The following is a 25303-nucleotide window of genomic DNA, read 5'->3' as shown; positions in this document are numbered from 1 at the left end:
AATTCCAATTAACAATTAATATCCTAATTATCTATATTTGATTTTATTCAAGATTTCTTTGAAAGATAATTACCAAAATAATTAAAATAATTAATTAATTATCATATAAGGAAATTAAATATTTTATTAGTTGATAAATACCTTTAACTAGATCAAGATAATAGTCATATATATCAAAAAATCGGATTTAGATTGATCTATTATGATTAAGGTAAGTTTCCATAAGATAATTATGAAAAAATCCCGAATCTGGCAATTCCTGACGCCTGGACTCGCCGAGTGCACAAGGGGACTCGCCGAGTCAGGCCTACTCGCCGAGTCCACCTTGGAACTCGCCGAGTCCATGACTCAGAAACCTAAAATCGAATTTTGCAGGTTTGTTTCAGTTAATCAAGCAACAATTTAAAGAAAACCAAGCTAGGCTCTGATACCACTGATGGGTTTTAGCCATAAGAACTTTCCTATGTGCGCATGCAAAACCCTAATGCTCGGATCTAGGCTTTCTAATTAAACATGCTTTGAATCCAAGACTTCTAATAACTATTTATGCTCAATAACAACATTGAAACAGATCTAGAATCATACCTTTGAATTCCTTGTTGACATTGTTGTCTTGGAGCTTCTAGAGTCACAAATGTCACTCCTCTAATGGCTTACAAACACCAATAGCAAGAAGAATGATTTAGGAGAGAGGAGAGGGGAGGAATTCGGCCAGGGTTCTCTTACTTTATGAGATGTGTCGAATTCCCTATGCCATGGGGTCTATTTATACTTGTAGACTCCTTAAGGGTTACAACCTAAACCCTAATTGGATAATCTTCTCTTAAGGCTATCCAAATCCATTCCATAGATAAGCCTTTGGACGATTTTGGCTATCCTAACACTCTTAGAATTCGTCCAAAGCATATCCCAATGGATTTACAGTCTAAAGTTTAACTATCAAACAATTGACAGTTTATACCCCTTTATTTAATTAATCTCTTTAAGTCACCAAATTAATTCTAATTAATTCTATGACTTATATTAATCAAATAACAATTATATTTCCCATAATATATTAATAATATTTACTCTCTCTTAATAAATCATCCTATCAAGTTGCTGTGGTGAAGGCAACCCAAAAGGACCATGCACAACCGGATCAAATACTTACCTAATATAGTTGCAGCCTTAGACACTATTCCAACAATAAATCTCATGTATGAGCCAAAAATTAACCAAATCTCAAATCTGGAACACTAAACCTCAAAGGGACCTCAAGGATCCATAAAGTTGTCAACTTTATAGAATCCTTCCACTCAAACTTTCTCCAACATGGAGAAAATGCACAAAAAAGTTTAGATCTATGAGCATAGAACATAAAGCTTGGAACTTGAACACTCACAATGGTCCAAAATAAGTGCAATAAGATGATGATAAGACTTACAAATTGAATCTATGCACCAAGGATGCTTCCTTCTCATTCAAGACACAAAAAACACAACTAAAAGCTCAAGAACTCAACAATGGATGTTAGGGTTTCGTTGAAAGGGTTGGAGGTTGAATAGGATGCCCTAAACCTTGAGTTTAAGGGCTTAAATATGGAGGAAACCCTAAAATATCATGGGCTTGAGCTGCTGCTGCTGTCACGTCGTGACCTTCCTTTCGTCACGTTGTGACAACCATCACAAAAACACGTTCATGAATCTGGCATGCCATGCCGTGGTGCTCCAACCACCACCTAGTCGCATAAGTTTTTTTTTCCAAAAAACCTTTCTTTTCATTATTCTAAACCATCCACCGATCTATCCTAGAAAATGGGTGTTACATGAGAGAGACATGAGAAGAAGAACATTTATTTTTATGACATTTCATGTCACCTAAAAGTGCAAAAATAGTTGCTTAGGTTTTCTTATGAAGGAGAGCAGAGGGGGGAGGGGGTGGGGGTGTAGGGTTGAGGCGAGTAAGTGAAAATGAGTTTGGGAGAGAAAAAAGAGAAGATAAAAATGTGAGGGAAGGCATAAAAAGAATGTGAATTAGTACTAGTTTGTTTTTCTTTTTAGTTTTTGATTATAAAGTCATTTAAAAATAAAAAGGGTAACTTTGTAACTTAATAAACATTTAACTTTTATATTCTAACAATGTTATTTATAATTATAAGAACCTACAATGGAGTCTTTCAAACTTTCAACCTCCTGCATCTTAAAAATTTCTTAAAAAACTTACAATGACATTTATTGACAACCATAAGGACGATTTATGAAATTTTGTCCACTCAAATTTTAGAGGTGAAAGGGTAAATACGGCATTCTCAAATTCCATCCTTTATACCACAAACCCTAGCAGATCTGTTGGCAGCCTTACTTTTCTAATAAAACCCTTCTCCCCATCCCCTCTCCTCTGCTTCCTCTGCCTCCAACCTCCAATCTCCACCGCCGTAATCGTTCCCTGCAGCAATGGTACTCTCTTTAACAAATAAATCACACATAGAACGAATGTTTTTTATATTAGATATAAACCGTTGATAATATTGTCTGTTTTGGATGATGATCTTGATGAATGAAATAAATTGCAGGCGTCAGAGAGGAAGCTAGCAAATCCAATGAGGGAGATTAAGGTTCAGAAACTCGTCCTCAACATCTCCGTCGGTGAGAGCGGCGATCGTCTCACTCGCGCTGCCAAGGTCTCTCTCTCTCTCTCTCTCTCTCTCTCTCTATCTCTCTCTCTCCACTTCGATGCGAACTCTTCTAATCTTCATTGTTCTGATTAATGGTAATTAGGTTTTGGAGCAACTAAGTGGCCAATCCCCCGTCTTTTCCAAGGGTAAGTTGCATATCACAATCTACCATTACTCACATTATTCATACCTTAACTTCAATTAGGTATCCATAATTATTGTTGCTAGATTTTGGCTTTGTTTTTAAAATTATATTGTTTAGATGAATGGATTCATCTTAATGTTTGACAATTCATACTTATAGATTAATCAGTGAATCCTTAAGCTAAAATTTGAACAGTGTTAGCGACTTTTTCACTCCAAATTTCTAAATAAAACCGATGCTGTACACTACAGCAAGGTACACTGTGAGGTCATTTGGGATTAGGCGTAATGAGAAGATTGCTTGTTATGTTACTGTTAGAGGAGACAAGGCAATGCAGCTTCTTGAGAGTGGATTGAAAGTGAAGGAGTATGAGCTTCTCAGACGTAACTTTAGTGACACTGGTTGCTTTGGATTTGGTATTCAGGAACATATTGATCTTGGAATCAAGTAAGTCATTTTTAATAAAAATACTATGAATACTACTTAATTGTTAAGAAACAATGAACATTATTTATTAGTTTTCACTAATATTGTGTAGAAAGTTTTAGATTCATTCATTCAACAAATTTGATCCCAACAATTATAATTATAATAAACATACATTGCTATTTGTGGTGATAAAACATATAAAAGTATATTTATAACCCTAATCTTTTATGTAATTGCAGGTATGATCCCTCCACTGGTATTTATGGTATGGACTTCTTTGTGGTTCTAGAGCGGCCGGGTTACCGTGTGGGCCGTAGGCGTAGGTGCAAGGCACGAGTTGGAATCCAGCATAGAGTTACAAAGGATGATGCAATGAAGTGGTTTCAAGTGAAATATGAGGGAGTTATTCTCAACAAATCTCAACAGATTGGGGCATAATTGTCTTTTTTATTTAGTAGTCTTTTTTGGTTATATTGTATTGTGCCAGAGATTTAATTATTATTGCTTTTGTGTTTTGTACTTGCTGAGTCTTTATAGTAGTGAGAATATGAAACCCACCAAGTTTTGGTTTTGATTGGATTTGTTTTGGACTTTTTTTTTTTTTTTTTTTTTTTTTTTTTTTTTTTTTTAATGACAAGTAAAATTGTTACATAAAAACCCTAAATTTCCTCATTTTTTTGTGTTTAAATCTAAACTTCTATTTTCTTTTCAAGAGAACACTAAAAATGGGGTTTGGCAAATTTAGTCTGTTTTTTAGGTTATAACTTTGGGTTTCTCGTTTAGTTAGATTTTTTTTTTATTTAACTAAATATCTAAGCATTATTATTATTATTATTTTCTAAAGTCGTAACATTTGATATAATTTTGTTTAAAACCTAGTTGCTATTCCATGGTTATTGATGGTGATTTTTTTTGGTCTGAACTATTTTAAACACCAACCTAAATTGAATAAGAAAATAAAGAAAAATATGTAAATTAAAAGACACTTTCATGGATTGATAGGTGGGAAATTGATCTTTTCTTTTTCGATTTGTTGTTTGGTCCTTCTCACATAACACATCCTTATTATTTAGTAACACTTCATTATCTGTTTTCTTTGTAGAAAATCGAAGACCATATATAGTTTATATATACTTGTAAAATTTTATCAACTTAAAACAATTTTAGAACTAAAGTTCGAATCTTATAAACGTAACAAACACAGAACCGTTTAACACATTTTTGATCCACCCGGGTCCGGTCCAGACGGCAACCCAGACGGTTGCCTAGGGCCAATATCTTTAAAACGCCAAAAATTCCTAAAATATATAACTTATCTAGAAATGCTATTAGTTGTTTTTATAATATTGTAATCATATTTATGTTTTTTAATATTAAATAGTGAATTTTATGATGTAGTGTCTTTTTTGATTTTTTTTTTTTTTATATTCATGATTTAAGGGACCTATTTTTTCTTTAACCCACTATATTCTTAGATCGACTCTCGATCCTCCATTGATGCTTCAGCCTAAATAATGGTATAATGATTAATGAGTACCTAACTCGACAACATGACCATTGTTAAATTAATATTGTCAATAGAGGCGACTGATGTGAAACGCCATTCTCTTATCCATTGTTTGAAAGAAGGTGGCATGCATGTGGATTAGCCGATGGGCAGCAATTTAAAAAGAAAAAAAAGATTTTTGGAATCGGTCTTATTGTTTCCAAACAAACAAGGGATAATGACTTAGGAGGGTAATAAAGTTTCCAGTTTGTCCGTATTAAGTCACTAAGGTTTTTTTTGTGCGTAATAGACCAATATGGTTGTTATTACCGTTTAGAAATAGTCATTTTTATAGGTTTTAATACGAACAAACTGAAAACTTAATTACCCTCCTAAGTCATTAACCCTAATTATTTAGATAACATGCTTACTAATCAATGTGACTGACCTGTTTGACTGACAATAGTTGTTTTCATTTAAACTTATCTCACAACCCTTCCAGAACTTCTAAGTACAAAAACTCATATGATTGATGATCTTCATTACATAAATATGCAACATTTTATCAATAACCTCTTTTTTGTCATTTAAATGTTTACATGAACATATCCATATGTACAAAAACAATCTCACTTTGATACCTCTCATCAATGTCTACATTTGATAACGAATGGAAATGTAAAACCAACAAGGACTTGCAGAGGATGCCTATTATCAATTATTTTATAAAAAACAAAACCACAACATGAACTAAGAAACTGAAGTTGCAAAATTAATCAAAAATCAGCACATAAACAAACACATACAAACTATATACAACACATAAACGAAAGGTTATAAAGCATGAAACTTAATGACAAGAAAAGTAAAAAACTTAAAGGAGACTATAAAAAGAAAGATCACCCTTACTTGCCACAAATGGTTGAAGACATCAACAAGAAGATCAATCTGACCATGAAATCCACATGTTGTCTGATCATGACTTCAGTAGATGAACTACCGAAACATAAGAATTGCAATTGAACTCTATTAGCATTTGAAAATGGAATTAGGGTTTCAGAGAAGATGGCGAAGGGTTAAAAAAAATTGGACCATTTCTTGATTTGTGTGTGTCATCCTTGCGCAGGGGCCATGCTAATCTTCTCTGTATCGTTCCAATTTTATCGGATGTCCCCAAAGGAACGACTATAGATAAAGAGCTTCGCCATATAGATGAGTAGCAGATTATATGGGACGACGCGAGTTCTAAACGAACTAGTTTACTGTTGATGGTCATATATTCTCAATGTCTTTAAAATTAGGGTTAATGACTTAGGAGGGTAATTAGGTTTCCAGTTTGTCCGTATTAGGCCATTAAGGTTTTTTTTGTGCGTATTAGACAAATATGGTTGTTATTACCGTTTACAAATAGTCATTTTTACCGGTTAAAACCGGTAAAATGACTATTTCTAAACGGTAATAACAACCATATTGGTCTAATACGCACAAAAAGAACCTTAATGACCTAATACGGACAAACTAGAAACCTAATTACCCTCCTAAGTTATTATCCCAACAAACAATAGGAACCTGAAGTGGTCTTAGATAAAGAGTTATACTTGTAATTTTCAGATTACATAATTGGTCTATAAAATTATCTATTACATATTTGTATCTTCATACATATACTAATTATATCGTTTTTATTTAGTTCAACTCAATTTAAACCACATAAACTATTCACCTCAAAACATATGACAAAATAACTATTTGATGAGGAAACGTTAACTATTCAGATTTCACAAGGACGAATATACATTTTTATTGAAACTATAGGGGGAAGAACTGAAGAAGTAAACTTGTTGCTTATTCAGATTTCAGAGCTATAGAATCTCAAGCTTCTTCCTGAATTGGGCGTACAAGAGTAGCGATGCTGTTAATGACCAAAGCCACAACGTTCTCATCATGGGTCTCTCCAGATCTCCATATACGAAATCAAAAACATCTTTTTCACCATAAAAATGTCAAACCAGCTTTAAGATCTTTACAATTTCTATCTCAAAGCTTCAACACTTTATACTGTACACGAATTCCCGCTACTTTAACAATGACTACAACCTCTAATCATCAAGTTACAGATTACAATGCTGAAATTTTCAGATTCTGTGAAATGGGTAATCTTCAGAAGGCGATGGATTTGGTTTGTAAGTCTGAAGAAATTGATTCCAAGACGTACTGTCACATCCTACAGCTTTGCGCGGAGTCAAAGGCTCTGCACCATGGCAAGACAGTTCATAATTTGATATGTTTGAGGGGAATTGAACTTGATTCTGTTCTGGGTTCAAAGCTTGTGTTTATGTATGTGAGCTGTGGGGATGTGAGAGAAGGAAGGCGGATTTTCGATAAAATTGAGAAACATCACGTTTTTCTTTGGAACTTTATGATGAACGCGTATGCAAAGATGGGTGATTATGAGGAGACTGTATCTTTGTTCAGAGTAATGCAGGAAGTGGGTGTCGAACCTGATTCTTACACATTTTCTTGTTTATTTAAATGCTTTGCAGCTCTTGGGAATGAAAATTTCGGGGAAAGTATCCATGGTTATGTTCTAAAGCTGGGGTTTGGACTTGATTGTACTGTGGTGAACTCCATGATTGCTCTTTACTTCAAGCGTGGAAACCTTGATAATGCACGGAAGCTGTTCGATCATTTGCCTGAACGAGATGTGATTACTTGGAATACAATGATAAACGGATATGTAGCCAACAGTCTTCCAGAAACAGCCTTTGAGGTCTTCAAGAGCATGCTTAATTCTAGGGTTAGCATGGATTCGGCTACAATGGTTAGTGTTGTAGCAGCATGTGCAAGCATGGGTGTCCTTACTTTAGGCCAAACAATTCATGCTTTTGCAGTGAAAAGCGAATTCAACAAGGAAACAAAATTTAACAACACCTTACTTGATATGTATTCAAAATGTGGTGACATGGATGCTGCACTTCAAGTATTCAAAAACATGGATGAAAGAAGTAGTGTTGTTTCATGGACTTCATTAATTGCAGGATATACAAGAAAAGGTGAATCCCATAAAGCAATCGAGTTATTCCTCAACATGAAAAAGAAAGGTGTGAAACCCGATAGTTTCACAGTCACAAGCATCCTTCATGCTTGTGCTTCAAATGGTTCACTAGAAAAAGGCCAAGAAGTTCACAATTATATCAAAGAAAACCAAATCCACTCTTTAGCAGTTTCTAATGCTCTTATGGACATGTATGCAAAATGTGGTAGCATGGATGATTCATATCATGTTTTCTCTGAAACCCCTTTTAAAGATATTGTCTCTTGGAACACAATGATTGGAGGCTACTCAAAAAACTCTCTTCCAAGTGAAGCACTTACTTTATTTACCAAAATGCAAAGTGAAATCAAACCTGATAACATAACAATGACATGCATCCTTCCCGCATGTGCCAGCCTGGCATCTTTAAACAAAGGCCGAGAAATCCACACACATGTTTTAAAAAAAGGGTTTTCTTCAGATCAATTTGTCATCAATGCACTTATTGACATGTACATGAAATGTGGAGCTTTACTTTTAGCAAAATCACTCTTTGAAATAACCAAAATCAAGAATCTTGTCACATGGACAATCATGATCGCAGGGTATGCCATGCATGGATTTGGACATGAAGCTTTATCCACCTTCAAAAAGATGCGTGAAGAAGGTGAAAAGGGTAAAAAAGGAATTGAACCTAATGAAGCTTCGTTTACTTCTATATTACACGCGTGTAGCCATTCAGGGTTGCTCAAAGAAGGTCAAGAATTTTACAAAATCATGGTGAATGAGTTCAAGATTGAACCCAAGTTAGAGCATTACGCATGTATGGTGGATCTTCTTTCTAAAACAGGAAAGTTATCAGAAGCTTATAAGTTTATCAAAAAGATGCCTGTTAAACCTAACTCCATAATATGGGGAGCATTACTTTGTGGTTGTAGGTTTCACCATGATGTGAAACTAGCCGAAAAAGTTGCAGAAGAAATTTTCGAATTAGAACCAGAAAACACAGGAAACTATCTACTTTTGGCTAATATATACTCAGAGGCTGAGAAATGGGAGGAAGTGAAGGTGTTAAGAGATAGAGTTAGTAAACGGGGTTTGAAAAAGAATGTAGGGTGTAGTTGGATAGAGATTAAGGGTGAAGTTTATATATTTGTTGGAGGAGATAAAGAGAATCCAGAGGCTAAAAAGATTGAATCTTTATTGGATAAGTTGAAAATGGAGATGAAGAAAGATGGATGTTTAGATAGAGTAAAATATGGATTGGTTGATGAAGATATGGAGAAAGAAGTTAAGGTTTGTGGGCATAGTGAGAAGCTTGCAATGGGTTTTGGGATACTGAAGTTGGCTCATGGTAGGACAATACGGGTGACTAAGAATATGAGAGTATGTTGGGAGTGTCATGAAATGGCGAAATTTGTTTCCAAGAATGTTGGGAGGCAGATTGTGTTGAGAGATTCGAATAGGTTTCATCATTTTAAGGATGGGTTTTGTTCTTGTAGAGGTTACTGGTGAATTGATAAAAAAATGTTTAACTATCATTTGTGTATTTAGATGGAATTATTGGTATAAATAGTGATTTGAATCACTCAATTTCAATCTTTTAATCACATAGGAACTAAATTGTTGACCATAAGCTCCTTGTTCGATCCTTACTCTTTGCTAAAATAGTTAATTTAAGGTTATTTTTGTTCTCTCCATGAATGCAATCAAAATTTAGAGCCGTTACATTGGAGCTATTATGCTCAACAGATTCGAAAACTGTTTTTGATGTAATTTTTTTTTTCATTTAGTTTATCATTAAGTTCTTTTTTTTTTCTACAAATTCTTTCGTGTTTTCTTTGTAGTCTCATAGTCTTTTCATGTATACCCGTAAACGTTCTAAATTTTAACCTAAAGTTTTAATTTAAAATTTAAAGGAAAACTTAAATAATTTCATTCTCAAGAGAGTAATTAACAATTTGTTTCAAACATCATCAAATCAAAGTTATAAGAGGGCGGAAAATCTATAAAACATAAACACAGATGCGGTGCAATCATGCCGCGCCTTTCCCTTTGCTACCAGAAGCAACAACACCTGAAACATTTAAATTTAAAAGTGTAAGCACAAAGCTTGGTGAGTTCTCCAAAATACCACATATAACATACATATAATGGGCCTCACCTAACATATATGTTTCCAACATGCATGCCTCGTCCAACGACTATATAAGCAGGCCTCACCCAATAAACATATAACATTCATGCGAGTTTCACAAAGACAACAAACATTTCAATGACTCCTAGTATCCTATAGTAGAGTGAGAAGACTCACCTGAATCTCACGGCCAAATCCGACTAATCAAAGTCTTAACAAATCGGCTACATGCACTGGTTAAACAAAACACAACCTAAACCCCAGTCAGCTAACCTACAAGTTTGACCCAAAAGTCAAACGGGTCAAAAAGTCAACGGTCAACGACATGCGTGATGTGAACGTTGACCGGTCGCGTCACGAAACACAAAAGTCTAACATAGACATCAATAATATAACATTCAAGTTTAACCGCTTAGAACCTCCAAGTTTGACCCAAAAGTCAAACATATAACATTCATGGAAGATTCACAAAGACAACAAACATTTCAATGACTCCTAGTATCCTTCAGCAGGTCACACCGTGATTTCCTTCTAGCTCTCAATCCTATACTTCAGAAGTTCCAATTCTCAGATTTGATACTCCACAACGACTTAATGGATAAAGTTTCCAACTTTATCCATCCCAAGGGATTGATAACTATAAATCCTAATCCCTAAGTCAAGAGTCCACTTATAAAGCCAAAACTCAATGCATGGTCTAGGGACAAGCATGCATAAACATTTTTCCGGCACTAAGTAAGTCCAGAAGTTGATTAATTCGCTCAAATGGTTCTGGAGTTCTCCAAGATCAAATAACACCATTAAAGGGACCAAAATGACACCACAAAACAATCCAAAACCTAGATCTAGCATCAAATAAATATAAAGGTGGAAGCTTTGCATCATACCAAGGTCCAGAAGTTGATTGGGAGAAGATGAACTCCTTCGAAAACAACTTACAAACACGAAATGACCTTTCTTCTCTATAATATTCCAAATAAAGATTCGAAGATCATCAAAACTTGCAACGAAAGAAGAAAGGACAATATGGAGGCTAGGTTTTACTCCAAGGAGGCTCTTTGAGGTGATGGGGGTAAAACATAAAGCTTGGGTTGCACCACCATTCGTGCCATGACGCCCTATGTGTCGCACCGTGATTGGCCTAGTCCAATAAGGCCCAAACATCATAAGCTCAAATCGATACCAACCCAAAACTAACCCTTTAAATTAAAAGCCTTATACTTTTAGCCCAAAATCTCACTCTTTTAAGGCCTAAACCTTATTAAAGCCCGAGAGCTTCTAATAACTAAATTAAAGTCTGCCATTCCGAAATAAAAAGCGTCCCAAAACCGGATGTTACACATGACGATCTTCCATTGCCATTTGACATGGAAATTGAGAGATCTACACTTGAAAAACCACTATTTGTCACCATTACACTCAAATCCAATTTTGAGGACATTGGGAAAGCAATTATTAACAACAAATCAACAAGATAAAAAGTTAATCCGATTTTGAGGACTGTGAGAAAGTAATTATTAACAAAAAATCAACAAAAGAAAATATTTTTTTTAAAGGATCCATCGATACGATGGCAGGATGAAGGACCATGGACTATTATGGACAATTGTGATCTCTATTAATGATAGTTAATCATATATCTTACATCCAACAACTAAAGCATCCAATTTTAAAATCACTTATGCATATTATTTAAATGGTGCTTTTTCAATCATGCATCTTACATCCAACATTTGAAGCATCCAATTTCGAAATCAAGACATATATTATTCTAATGGTGAGAAACAACACATAATTTGTTAGGTTACATGATACAGACCCAACACGCATGTCATAATTTTTTTGGAATTATGCTACATGTTTAACGTTCATACGATATCGGAAGATGCCATTCATCTTCGACTATTCATGTTCTCTTTTCTTCGCAACACCGTTTTATCCTTACCCACCGACTCCATCACCATGTGGGCGATGCTAGCCGAAAAATTCTTAAAGAAACATTTTCAACCGCAATGGCCACCATGTTAATTAATGAAATTGCCTCATGTAAAATGAAGGAGGAAGAATCACGTTATGAGGCATGGGAGAGATATCAAGAACTACTCCAATGATGCTCTCATCATGATCTCTCACTATGAAGATAATCTCAAATCCTTTACAATGGTTTGGATATGCAAAATCAACAAGCCATTTATGTGGCAGCTACATGTTCCCCAATGAATAAAACATCCAAACAGGAACATGAACTCACTGAAGAAATGGCCACGAAAAAATCCTATTCCTACTATCATATTAAAAACAAGAGCAAACATGTTCTATTCTAGAGTAAATAATAAATGATATTGTAATCGAGGTACTTTTGCAAATGAGAAAATTGACAACCGATGTTAAGAATCTAAAACAAAAGCCTCCCATACGAGCCCAATTTGATTATTATGTGATGAGTGATGACTTATGATATTTCCATATTTATACATATTTTTAGGCAATATTTATTTACATTTTACATATATTTTGGTTATTTGCATAGAATAATGGTACTTATAAGAATAAATTGTTATTTGCAGCCAAAATAGAAGCATTCTAGAAGAGAGGGACTAGAACTGACAATATTTGGAACTTTGGAGGCTTGAAGGGAAGAAGGATGAAAAACTCAGCAAAAAGACATACTCAAGACGTTAGTAATCAGATGTTCACGACGTGAGTTGTGACATCCCCAATTTCACGGCCAGAAAAGACCGATTTGTTTATGCTTTGTTTTTAAAATCAGAGTAATCGTTTAAAGGAAACTGTTGCGGAATTTGTTCCCAAAAACAAAAATATGATAACCATTTATCCAGACATTTCTCAAAGAGAATGTATTTTCATTAAATAATAAAACCTTGGGATGTCATGTTCGATACAGACCAAAAGCATAAACAATATAAATAGACCTTACAATAGTTATTTATAACTACTGATCTATAATCCAAAATCTCTCGTCAAGTCCGCCAACTTATACCCTTGTGCCATTACCTGTAATGAAAAGAAAACTGAGTGGGTCAGGCTTGGGAGCCTGGTGAGCATATAGGGTTTTCAACCCACAATAATATAATTATTATATTTAATCAGCAAACAATCAACCCAATTACCCATCCCCATTATCTTCTTAAGGTTTTTCCCTAAAAATCAACTATCCTTCATTCATTTATTCGTAAGGAATTGGCACGAATTCCATTACTGCCAAAGTTTATTTATCTAATACTAAATCCATAGTTATCAGGTGCTAACTCCATAGTCACCAAGGTTCACTTAACAAGCGCTAACTCCATAGTCGCCAAGGTTCACTTAACAAGCGCTAACTCCATAGTCGCCAAGGTTTACTCAACAAGCGCTAACTCCATAGTCGCCAAGGTTCATCAAATAGGCACGAAGTCACATCGTCGCCAAGGTTTATACAATAGGCGCTAATTCCATAGTCACCAACTATCCCATCTACCCAAATTCTACCCAACATTTTCGTAGATATAAATACTTACACAGTTTAAATCATTTAACACTTATGTAAAACATCAATTCCACGCCCATCTCAAATAGACAAATAATATATAAACACATAGCACGTATTTCATAGCAAATACTTCATATTTATGTGTTAGAAGAAAGTAACTACACACTCACGCATATAAACAACAATATACTTAATACACTCAAACCATACTTGTATTATTATCGTGTTTATGAAAGGTAGTATACACTCACTTGATCGGAAGATGATCGGACGACACTACGACTTGCAGAAGTAGTAATCCTCAGCAGATCTGGAAGATCTTCACAAAAATTGAACTTCTCGCGGGCAGAGCTTCGGCTCGGGAATCACGCTCTTCGGGATTCTCGGGGCTTCGGATCTTGCTTCGGGACTCGAGATTGAGACCGGGGCTTCGGGACACTTCGGGCACACAAAACGATGCAAAACGGGAGAGAGAGAAGAGAGAATGAGCAACCAAACTCGGCCGGCCCTTCAAATCTATTTATAGGGCAAATTTGGCCCTTGCCACGTCGTGGCAACCTTTTTCCACGTCGTGGGCTTGGTCGTCACTGCATGCGTCATCCCAAGTTGCATCTGGGGGCCTCCCGGAGGTTTCAGGAGACTTGCCAGGTCGTGGCACTGCTTTCCACGTCGTGGTCTCTGACAGTTTTGGGGTTTCGCGCCCCGAACTTCAGAAATTCATAACTTTCGCATACGAACTCTGTTTTCGACGTTCTTTATATCGCCACGAAGGTGAGATTATGATCTACAACTATTGTTTAGACTCCATTGGCTAATTTTGACTTTATTTTTAATATATTATAATTATATTACTTATATATTATTTTTAGTAGGCCAGGACAGGAAAACTCCGTTATAAACTCATAACTTCTTCGTTTGACGTCCGTTTTCGTCTGTCTTTCCGTCGTTGCACTACTATCGATGAGATCTTAAATTCTCATTTAGATCACTAAGGATAGATATCTATCAACCTTAAATTCACTATTTACGTCGCGCTGGGTCGCGCTAGGTCGCGTCGGTTCTGTCGCAAAACTTCGACCGGTCATAACTTCTTCGTTATAACTCGGATTTTGGCGTTCTTTATATGCACGGAAACCTTGTGACATATACTAAAACTTGGTTAAGATTAATCCTTCTAAATAATCTTCCATCAAAAAGTGATTTTTGATGCTTATCGTCTCTAAGTTGACTAGCCCTGATCTACGGGCGTTACAATTATCTCCCCCTTAGGATGATTACGTCCCGAAATCATCAACGAAACAGGATTCGTATAATGACTCCATACGTTATCTCTCCATCCTAAGTAATAGCCTTGATGCTCAATCCTGCATCTGCTCTTCGTACTACGTTGTACTTTCAATCGTAACCTTCAAGTTACAAAATAAATCCTTATTGCGGACTCCTTCTTCTTCCTGGGATAAATACATTCCTTTATCTATTGTAATAGCCCGATGGGTCGTGTCCCGATGACCTCTCATCGTAGTCGGACTCAATTGATATGACCACTAGGGTCAGAATATCAGTCATCTTTTTAGTCATTACCGAAACAATGGTAACGACATACTTGAATAAAAACAAACTCAATTACAAGTTTCTTGGTAACCTTGTGACTTCCCATGATCCAAGCGTAAGTCCTGTGCTTACGGTAGTATAGATCTCTACTACCATTCACACCTACTTATACTCGTCCCAAGCATTGTCTCGCAGTTAACCAAGTCACCATACATAAATCATATAATCATTCAACACATCAGATAACAAAACCAGGGTTTATATTAATTCTTGAAACTATTACACAAAAGTTCAAGTTCACCCTATACTATGCCTCTAACAGGCTATGCTTCCCGATACAGACTTTATATATTAATATGAAGTCTTCATCTTTTAATCCTCCCATCTTTTTCTGCTTCGTTGAGGAACATGTTGAATGCCCTTGGCTGTGGAGGTGTGTTTTTCTTTGGGCATTCTTTAGAAATATGCCCTTCTTCGTTACATCTATAGCACACCTTCTTGATGGGTGCGCACTTGTTGGCGTAGTGTCCTGTCTTCCCACATTTGTAACAAGTCATCTCCTCGCTACATTTCCCGAAGTGTTTCTTCTTACACTTCTCACACCACTTAGCTTCATCTCTTCCCCCAGATTTAGAGAATTTGCTTTCCTTGTCGATTATTGAAGATCCTTCACGCTTCCTTTTCTCTCCAACTTCAGCTCTTTCCAGACCCTTTTCTTTTATTTGGGTCTCAACATTCTTGGCTGCCCAGATGGCGGCTTTCAGAGTGGTTGCTTGCTTGACTATCGGACCAAAGTCCGCTGGTAATCCACTGGCAAACTTGTTGACCTTGGAAAGTTTAGTTGGAATTAGGTATGGAATAAGCTTCATCTTCTCCGTAAAGCTCGTAGCGTATTCAGTGACGCTCAATTTTCCTTTCTTCAGATTCTGGAACTCATTGTTGATTTCCAGGAGATCTTGCTCAGAGCAGTATTACATTTTCAGTTGCACCACGAACTCTTCCCAAGACATCTTGCTAGCTTCCCCCTTGGGCATCGAACCAGCCAGTAACTTCCACCAGCTCAGTACTCCAGATTTTAACAGAGGGATTGCAAGAGCGGTCTTCTGTCTGTTGCTACACTCGCAACTTTCAAACATTGTCTCCATCTCGGAGATCCAGTCCATGACTTGCACCGGTGTTGGGCTCCCAGAAAGACATGGTGGTTTGGATGCCATGAAATCCTTGTACTTGCATCCACGTCCATCATTGCCTCCATCATGATTGTGTCGACGAACTATTGGTGGTTTGGGTTGACCAATGGTCCCACTATTGTTCCCTTCTTCTGACTGCCCCTCATTCAGCTCAGGCTGTTCAACTGGTATTGAGGGTTCAATCCTATTGTTCAGCAGCAATTGTCTCATTTCCTCCTTTTGTTCAGCCATCATGGCCTGAATCATGGTTCGCACTCCAGCCATTGTGATTGGTTCAGGTGTTGCTGCTACCACAGCCACTCGCTCAAACACAGGTGGTTGATTCCTGTTTTCGTTCACGTTTCCAGCTCCACTCATGGTTCTTGTCATTCTGATCTATACACCGAATAAGGTGAAATTAGATCCTTATTCACGATAGATATTCAAATCATCCTTATCACTCCGAAACGTTTACATGCTAGCTCTAATATCGTAGACGTACGCTTAGAATCCTACACGCATAAGGTTTCCAGATCCGGTCGGCAACAGACCACAGATCCGAACAAAAAATATCATATATGGCAACATATAACATTTAGCACATAAAAGCATTTTAGGGACCGCTCCTAAAATAAACTAGTGCTTGTGTCAATTTAGGTGTAATACCTAAAATATAATGGACACACTCAACTCACAATCATCGCTTAGCATCCTAAGTTTAAGTCTAGAAATAAATCCATATTCCTAGTTCGCTTAAACTAATGCTCTGATACCAACTGTGAAATCCCCAATTTCACGGCCAGAAAAGACCGATTTGTTTATGCTTTGTTTTTAAAATCAGAGTAATCGTTTAAAGGAAACTGTTGCAAAATTTGTTCCCAAAAACAAAAATATGATAACCATTTATCCAGACATTTCTCAAAGAGAATGTATTTTCATTAAATAATAAAACCTTGGGATGTCATGTTCGATACAGACCAAAAGCATAAACAATATAAAATAGACCTTACAATAGTTATTTATAACTACTGATCTATAATCCAAAATCTCTCGTCAAGTCCGCCAACTTATACCCTTGTGCCATTACCTGTAATGAAAAGAAAACTGAGTGGGTCAGGCTTGGGAGCCTGGTGAGCATATAGGGTTTTCAACCCACAATAATATAATTATTATATTTAATCAGCAAACAATCAACCCAATTACCCATCCCCATTATCTTCTTAAGGTTTTTCCCTAAGAATCAACTATCCTTCATTCATTTATTCGTAAGGAATTGGCACGAATTCCATTACTGCCAAAGTTTATTTATCTAATACTAAATCCATAGTTATCAGGTGCTAACTCCATAGTCACCAAGGTTCACTTAACAAGCGCTAACTCCATAGTCGCCAAGGTTCACTTAACAAGCGCTAACTCCATAGTCGCCAAGGTTTACTCAACAAGCGCTAACTCCATAGTCGCCAAGGTTCATCAAATAGGCACGAAGTCACATCGTCGCCAAGGTTTATACAATAGGCGCTAATTCCATAGTCACCAACTATCCCATCTACCCAAATTCTACCCAACATTTTCGTAGATATAAATACTTACACAGTTTAAATCATTTAACACTTATGTAAAACATCAATTCCACGCCCATCTCAAATAGACAAATAATATATAAACACATAGCACGTATTTCATAGCAAATACTTCATATTTATGTGTTAGAAGAAAGTAACTACACACTCACGCATATAAACAACAATATACTTAATACACTCAAACCATACTTGTATTATTATCGTGTTTATGAAAGGTAGTATACACTCACTTGATCGGAAGATGATCGGACGACACTACGACTTGCAGAAGTAGTAATCCTCAGCAGATCTGGAAGATCTTCACAAAAATTGAACTTCTCGCGGGCAGAGCTTCGGCTCGGGAATCACGCTCTTCGGGATTCTCGGGGCTTCGGATCTTGCTTCGGGACTCGAGATTGAGACCGGAGCTTCGGGACACTTCGGGCACACAAAACGATGCAAAACGGGAGAGAGAGAAGAGAGAATGAGCAACCAAACTCGGCTGGCCCTTCAAATCTATTTATAGGGCAAATTTGGCCCTTGCCACGTCGTGGCAACCTTTTTCCACGTCGTGGGCTTGGTCGTCACTGCATGCGTCATCCCAAGTTGCATCTGGGGGCCTCCCGGAGGTTTCAGGAGACTTGCCAGGTCGTGGCACTGCTTTCCACGTCGTGGTCTCTGACAGTTTTGGGGTTTCGCGCCCCGAACTTCAGAAATTCATAACTTTCGCATACGAACTCTGTTTTCGACGTTCTTTATATCGCCACGAAGGTGAGATTATGATCTACAACTATTGTTTAGACTCCATTGGCTAATTTTGACTTTATTTTTAATATATTATAATTATATTACTTATATATTATTTTTAGTAGGTCGGGACAGGAAAACTCCGTTATAAACTCATAACTTCTTCGTTTGACGTCCGTTTTCGTCTGTCTTTCCGTTGTTGCACTACTATCGATGAGATCTTCAATTATCATTTAGATCACTAAGGATAGATATCTATCAACCTTAAATTCACAATTTACGTCGCGCTGGGTCGCGCTAGGTCGTGTTGGTTCTGTCGCAAAACTTCGACAGGTCATAACTTCTTCGTTATAACTCGGATTTTGGCGTTCTTTATTTGCACGGAAACCTTGTGACATATACTACAACTTTGTTAAGATTAATCCTTCTAAATAATCTTCCATCAAAAAGTCATTTTTGATGCTTATCGTCTCTAAGTTGACTAGCCCTGATCTACGGGCGTTACAATTATCTCCCCTTAGGATGATTACGTCCCGGAATCATCAATGAAACAGGATTTGTATAATGACTCCATACGTTATCTCTCCATCCTAAGTAATAGCCTTGATGCTCAATCCTGCATCTGCTCTTCGTACTACGTTGTACTTTCAATCGTAACCTTCAAGTTACAAAATAAATCCTTATTGCGGACTCCTTCTTCTTCCTGGGATAAATACATTCCTTTATCTATTGTAATAGACCGGTGGGTCGTGTCCCGATGACCTCTCATCGTAGTCGGACTCAATTGATATGACCACTAGGGTCAGAATATCAGTCATCTTTTTAGTCATTACCGAAACAATGGTAACGACATACTTGAATAAAAACAAACTCAATTACAAGTTTCTTGGTAACCTTGTGACTTCCCATGATCCAAGCGTGAGTCCTGTGCTTACGGTAGTATAGATCTCTACTACCATTCACACCTACTCATACTCGTCCCAAGCATTGTCTCGCAGTTAACCAAGTCACCATACATAAATCATATAATCATTCAACACATCAGATAACAAAACCAGGGTTTATATTAATTCTTGAAACTATTACACAAAAGTTCAAGTTCACCCTATACTATGCCTCTAACAGGCTATGCTTCCCGATACAGACTTTATATATTAATATGAAGTCTTCATCTTTTAATCCTCCCATCTTTTTCTGCTTCGTTGAGGAACATGTTGAATGCCCTTGGCTGTGGAGGTGTGTTTTTCTTTGGGCATTCTTTAGAAATATGCCCTTCTTCGTTACATCTATAGCACACCTTCTTGATGGGTGCGCACTTGTTGGCGTAGTGTCCTGTCTTCCCACATTTGTAACAAGTCATCTCCTCGCTACATTCCCGAAGTGTTTCTTCTTACACTTCTCACACCACTTAGCTTCATCTCTTCCCCCAGATTTAGAGAATTTGCTTTCCTTGTCGATTATTGAAGATCCTTCACGCTTCCTTTTCTCTCCAACTTCAGCTCTTTCCAGACCCTTTTCTTTTATTTGGGTCTCAACATTCTTGGCTGCCCAGATGGCGGCTTTCAGAGTGGTTGCTTGCTTGACTATCGGACCAAAGTCCGCTGGTAATCCACTGGCAAACTTGTTGACCTTGGAAAGTTTAGTTGGAATTAGGTATGGAATAAGCTTCATCTTCTCCGTAAAGCTCGTAGCGTATTTAGTGACGCTCAATTTTCCTTTCTTCAGATTCTGGAACTCATTGTTGATTTCCAGGAGATCTTGCTCAGAGCAGTATTGCATTTTCAGTTGCACCACGAACTCTTCCCAAGACATCTTGCTAGCTTCCCCCTTGGGCATCGAACCAGCCAGTAACTTCCACCAGCTCAGTACTCCAGATTTTAACAGAGGGATTGCAAGAGCGGTCTTCTGTCTGTTGCTACACTCGCAACTTTCAAACATTGTCTCCATCTCGGAGATCCAGTCCATGACTTGCACCGGTGTTGGGCTCCCAGAAAGACATGGTGGTTTGGATGCCATGAAATCCTTGTACTTGCATCCACGTCCATCATTGCCTCCATCATGATTGTGTCGACGAACTATTGGTGGTTTGGGTTGACCAATGGTCCCACTATTGTTCCCTTCTTCTGACTGCCCCTCATTCAGCTCAGGCTGTTCAACTGGTATTGAGGGTTCAATCCTATTGTTCAGCAGCAATTGTCTCATTTCCTCCTTTTGTTCAGCCATCATGGCCTGAATCATGGTTCGCACTCCAGCCATTGTGATTGGTTCAGGTGTTGCTGCTACCACAGCCACTCGCTCAAACACAGGTGGTTGATTCCTGTTTTCGTTCACGTTTCCAGCTCCACTCATGGTTCTTGTCATTCTGATCTATACACCGAATAAGGTGAAATTAGATCCTTATTCACGATAGATATTCAAATCATCCTTATCACTCCGAAACGTTTACATGCTAGCTCTAATATCGTAGACGTACGCTTAGAATCCTACACGCATAAGGTTTCCAGATCCGGTCGGCAACAGACCATAGATCCGAACAAAAAATATCATATATGGCAACATATAACATTTAGCACATAAAAGCATTTTAGGGACCGCTCCTAAAATAAACTAGTGCTTGTGTCAATTTAGGTGTAATACCTAAAATATAATGGACACACTCAACTCACAATCATCGCTTAGCATCCTAAGTTTAAGTCTAGAAATAAATCCATATTCCTAGTTCGCTTAAACTAATGCTCTGATACCAACTGTGAAATCCCCAATTTCACGGCCAGAAAAGACCGATTTGTTTATGCTTTGTTTTTAAAATCAGAGTAATCGTTTAAAGGAAACTGTTGCAAAATTTGTTCCCAAAAACAAAAATATGATAACCATTTATCCAGACATTTCTCAAAGAGAATGTATTTTCATTAAATAATAAAACCTTGGGATGTCATGTTCGATACAGACCAAAAGCATAAACAATATAAAATAGACCTTACAATAGTTATTTATAACTACTGATCTATAATCCAAAATCTCTCGTCAAGTCCGCCAACTTATACCCTTGTGCCATTACCTGTAATGAAAAGAAAACTGAGTGGGTCAGGCTTGGGAGCCTGGTGAGCATATAGGGTTTTCAACCCACAATAATATAATTATTATATTTAATCAGCAAACAATCAACCCAATTACCCATCCCCATTATCTTCTTAAGGTTTTTCCCTAAGAATCAACTATCCTTCATTCATTTATTCGTAAGGAATTGGCACGAATTCCATTACTGCCAAAGTTTATTTATCTAATACTAAATCCATAGTTATCAGGTGCTAACTCCATAGTCACCAAGGTTCACTTAACAAGCGCTAACTCCATAGTCGCCAAGGTTCACTTAACAAGCGCTAACTCCATAGTCGCCAAGGTTTACTCAACAAGCGCTAACTCCATAGTCGCCAAGGTTCATCAAATAGGCACGAAGTCACATCGTCGCCAAGGTTTATACAATAGGCGCTAATTCCATAGTCACCAACTATCCCATCTACCCAAATTCTACCCAACATTTTCGTAGATATAAATACTTACACAGTTTAAATCATTTAACACTTATGTAAAACATCAATTCCACGCCCATCTCAAATAGACAAATAATATATAAACACAAAGCACGTATTTCATAGCAAATACTTCATATTTATGTGTTAGAAGAAAGTAACTACACACTCACGCATATAAACAACAATATACTTAATACACTCAAACCATACTTGTATTATTATCGTGTTTATGAAAGGTAGTATACACTCACTTGATCGGAAGATGATCGGACGACACTACGACTTGCAGAAGTAGTAATCCTCAGCAGATCTGGAAGATCTTCACAAAAATTGAACTTCTCGCGGGCAGAGCTTCGACTCGGGAATCACGCTCTTCGGGATTCTCGGGGCTTCGGATCTTGCTTCGGCACTCGAGATTGAGACCGGGGCTTCGGGACACTTCGGGCACACAAAATGATGCAAAACGGGAGAGAGAGAAGAGAGAATGAGCAACCAAACTCGGCTGGCCCTTCAAATCTATTTATAGGGCAAATTTGGCCCTTGCCACGTTGTGGCAACCTTTTTCCACGTCGTGGGCTTGGTCGTCACTACATGCGTCATCCTAAGTTGCATCTGGGGGCCTCCCGGAGGTGTCAGGAGACTTGCCACGTCATGGCACTGCTTGCCACGTCGTGGTCTCTGACAGTTTTGGGGTTTCGCGCCCCGAATTTCAGAAATTCATAACTTTCGCATACGAACTCTGTTTTTGACGTTCTTTATATCGCTACGAAGGTGAGATTATGATCTACAACTCTCGTTTAGACTCCATTGGCTAATTTTGACTTTATTTTTAATATATTATAATTATATTACTTATATATTATTTTTAGTAGGTCGGGACAGGAAAACTCCGTTATAAACTCATAACTTCTTCGTTGGACGTCCGTTTTCGTCTGTCTTTCCGTCGTTGCACTACTATCGATGAGATCTTCAATTATCATTTAGATCACTAAGGATAGATATCTATCAACCTTAAATTCACTATTTACGTCGCGCTGGGTCGCGTAGGTCGTGTCGGTTCTGTCGCAAAACTTCGACAGGTCATAACTTCTTCGCTATAACTCGGATTTTGGCGTTCTTTATATGCACGGAAACCTTGTGACATATACTAAAACTTGGTTAAGATTAATCCTTCTAAATAATGTTCCATCAAAAAGTCATTTTTGATGCTTATCGTCTCTAAGTTGACTAGCCCTGATCTACGGGCGTTACATGAGTAGAGTGTTCCAGAAGATATGCATCCGGGTGAAATAGTCCTTGTCGAATACGGAAAACTCGCATTCACGACGTGAACTCGGTAAAATCAGATATTATAAATTCTCTTGCTCATTACGACTTGAGAAGCTTTTGGCTGGAGAAAAGGGTTTCAGAAGACGAATTTCAGCAGAATAAAAGTCTTGGAAGAAGGTTTTCAACACCAAAAGAGTAGAGGTTCATAATTAGTTTAATTGTTGATACTTGAACATGTCTTATACTTTGATTTGTTCTTGTTTATTTGCTAGTATGTACAACTAAATCTAGCTGTTTCTGTTAGCTAGATGAAGCTGGAACTCATGGTTTTGATGCATTATATTTGACTTTATTTGATGGTAATATGCTTGTGTTGATTGATTTTACCTAGCATGTTTAATTTAATATTGAATTGCTTCAAATTCTTGTTCTGTGTAGTTAGTGAATACAAATCTGCATGAATTTGAATACCTAATAACTTAGTGAACACTAGTTTATTAGAGCTAAGATCAAACCAATCTTAGATAAGTAACTAAATCATTGAATTAAGCTGTGCTAGAGAGCTCATATTATGACTGTAATTGTGTTTTGATTAATCAATCTTACATGGCTCCAATCTTATTCAATAATTGATTCTATGTTAACTATTGTGTGACCATACATAGACTTACATGAATCAATTAAAGTTAGTAGATTTAGAACTAAATTGCTAATATTATCTTAATTGGTACCAACAGTAATTGTTATAGCTAAATTATAAACCATTGAGGGAAAGTGGATTTGAACTAACAGAAGTGTTTTTAGTAATTGATTGAATTTGAGTAAAGTTCGTATGATCTTGTAAAATCAGATAAAACCCTTTTAAGCTGTTAATAATTAGATTAATTTAGTAGTAAGTAGATTAATTAGTTAACACTGTTCCCTGTGATCGACACCCGACTTAGTCAACTATTCTATAATTCGACTAGGTACACTGCCTAGGTGCATTTTAGTTAGTTAAGTTAGTTAGGTTATAAATTATAAAATTAGTGGGTACTTTTGTGCACATCAAGTTTTTGGCGCCGTTGCCGGGGAACGGCTTAGTTAATTACTAATTTATTTTGCTTTAAATTAATCGATCCTTTTTGTGGGGTAAAACCTGCAAAAAAGTTATTTTTACGTTTCATTTTTTTCTGGCATTACAGAACTCACGACGTGAGCTTTATAGGCTCACGACATGAATCCTGTGATTCCTCATTTTCTTAGTTTAGTTTGTCTTTCTTAGTTCAGTTTTACTTTTTTATTTTTTTTTTTTATAATTTTGCAGGACTTCATGACCTAACACACCTTTGGTGCCACCTCTTTAAGATCCAGAGTCCGCCCTTCACAAAAAGAAAGATAAGAACGTGAAAGAAGATCAGACACCAAAGAAGACACCCTTACAAGAATTCAAGTCAGTATTCTCAAAGAAGTCAGGAAAGAAAACGGAAGAATCGAGTTCATCTTCAAAGGACAAGAACAAGGTTGACTTAGGCCAAATACCTATCCTGAACGAATCTGAATACAAATCCGAAGCCGAGTTTGGACTTTATATAAGTGAACCTGAGAACGAGCCAAGAAACACGATGGCGAATATTGAAGAAATGTCCATGGGAGCTTATAGAAAGAGAATTAGAGATGATGTTGGTCCAGGTTTAGTACAACCTGCCATTCCTGCCACTGCCACATTCGAGCTGAAAGGACATATCCTTTCTGTACTGGAGGATATCCCATTCTATGGAAAAGATCATGAGGATGCGTTCAAGCACTTAGATGAAGTTAACGACATTGCTGATTATTTCAATGTCCCGAATGTGAATAGAGATACCGTCTTGCTAAGGATGCTTCCTATTACTTTTAAGGGAGCTGCTAAGGATTGGTTAAAAGCACTACCACCGGGTACAATCACTACATGGGCTCAAATGCGTGAGCTATTTTTAGAGCAATTCTGCCTACCATCCAAGATAGCTAAACTCAAGAAGGCGATAACTAATTTTGAGCAAAAACCGGGGGAGTCACTTTACGAGGCTTGGGAGCGCTACAAGGGGTTGTTAAGGAATTGTACTCAACATGACCT

The 25303-nt window shown here is 37.1% G+C and overlaps 2 protein-coding genes and 2 non-coding genes across 4 annotated transcripts; 2 read left to right on the top strand and 2 right to left on the bottom strand.

Annotated features, from left to right (window-relative positions):
- Nucleotides 1-2278: 2278 nt before the first annotated feature.
- LOC111885077 (60S ribosomal protein L11) lies at nucleotides 2279-3804 on the top strand. Its single transcript, XM_023881365.2, has 5 exons — nucleotides 2279-2438; nucleotides 2555-2662; nucleotides 2760-2802; nucleotides 3053-3248; nucleotides 3470-3804. Exons 1-5 carry the CDS (start codon nucleotides 2436-2438, stop codon nucleotides 3666-3668), a joined length of 549 nt encoding a protein of 182 aa, XP_023737133.1. The 5' UTR covers nucleotides 2279-2435; the 3' UTR covers nucleotides 3669-3804.
- A 1992-nt stretch (nucleotides 3805-5796) lies between these two features.
- Nucleotides 5797-5899, bottom strand: LOC111885600 (U6 spliceosomal RNA). Its single transcript, XR_002848154.1, has one exon. It is a non-coding gene; the product is annotated as a U6 spliceosomal RNA (small nuclear RNA).
- A 565-nt stretch (nucleotides 5900-6464) lies between these two features.
- LOC111885085 (pentatricopeptide repeat-containing protein DOT4, chloroplastic) lies at nucleotides 6465-9386 on the top strand. The gene has a single exon (XM_023881376.3). It carries the CDS (start codon nucleotides 6626-6628, stop codon nucleotides 9263-9265), a length of 2640 nt encoding a protein of 879 aa, XP_023737144.1. The 5' UTR covers nucleotides 6465-6625; the 3' UTR covers nucleotides 9266-9386.
- A 15810-nt stretch (nucleotides 9387-25196) lies between these two features.
- Nucleotides 25197-25303, bottom strand: LOC111885611 (small nucleolar RNA R71). Its single transcript, XR_002848156.1, has one exon. It is a non-coding gene; the product is annotated as a small nucleolar RNA R71 (small nucleolar RNA).

The sequence above is a fragment of the Lactuca sativa genome, chromosome 4 (genome assembly GCF_002870075.4).
Source record: "Lactuca sativa cultivar Salinas chromosome 4, Lsat_Salinas_v11, whole genome shotgun sequence".
NCBI classification, from domain to species: Eukaryota; Viridiplantae; Streptophyta; class Magnoliopsida; order Asterales; family Asteraceae; genus Lactuca; species Lactuca sativa.
The sequence above is the reverse complement of the archived record's forward strand: the minus strand, read 5'-3'. Positions and strand labels throughout refer to the sequence as shown.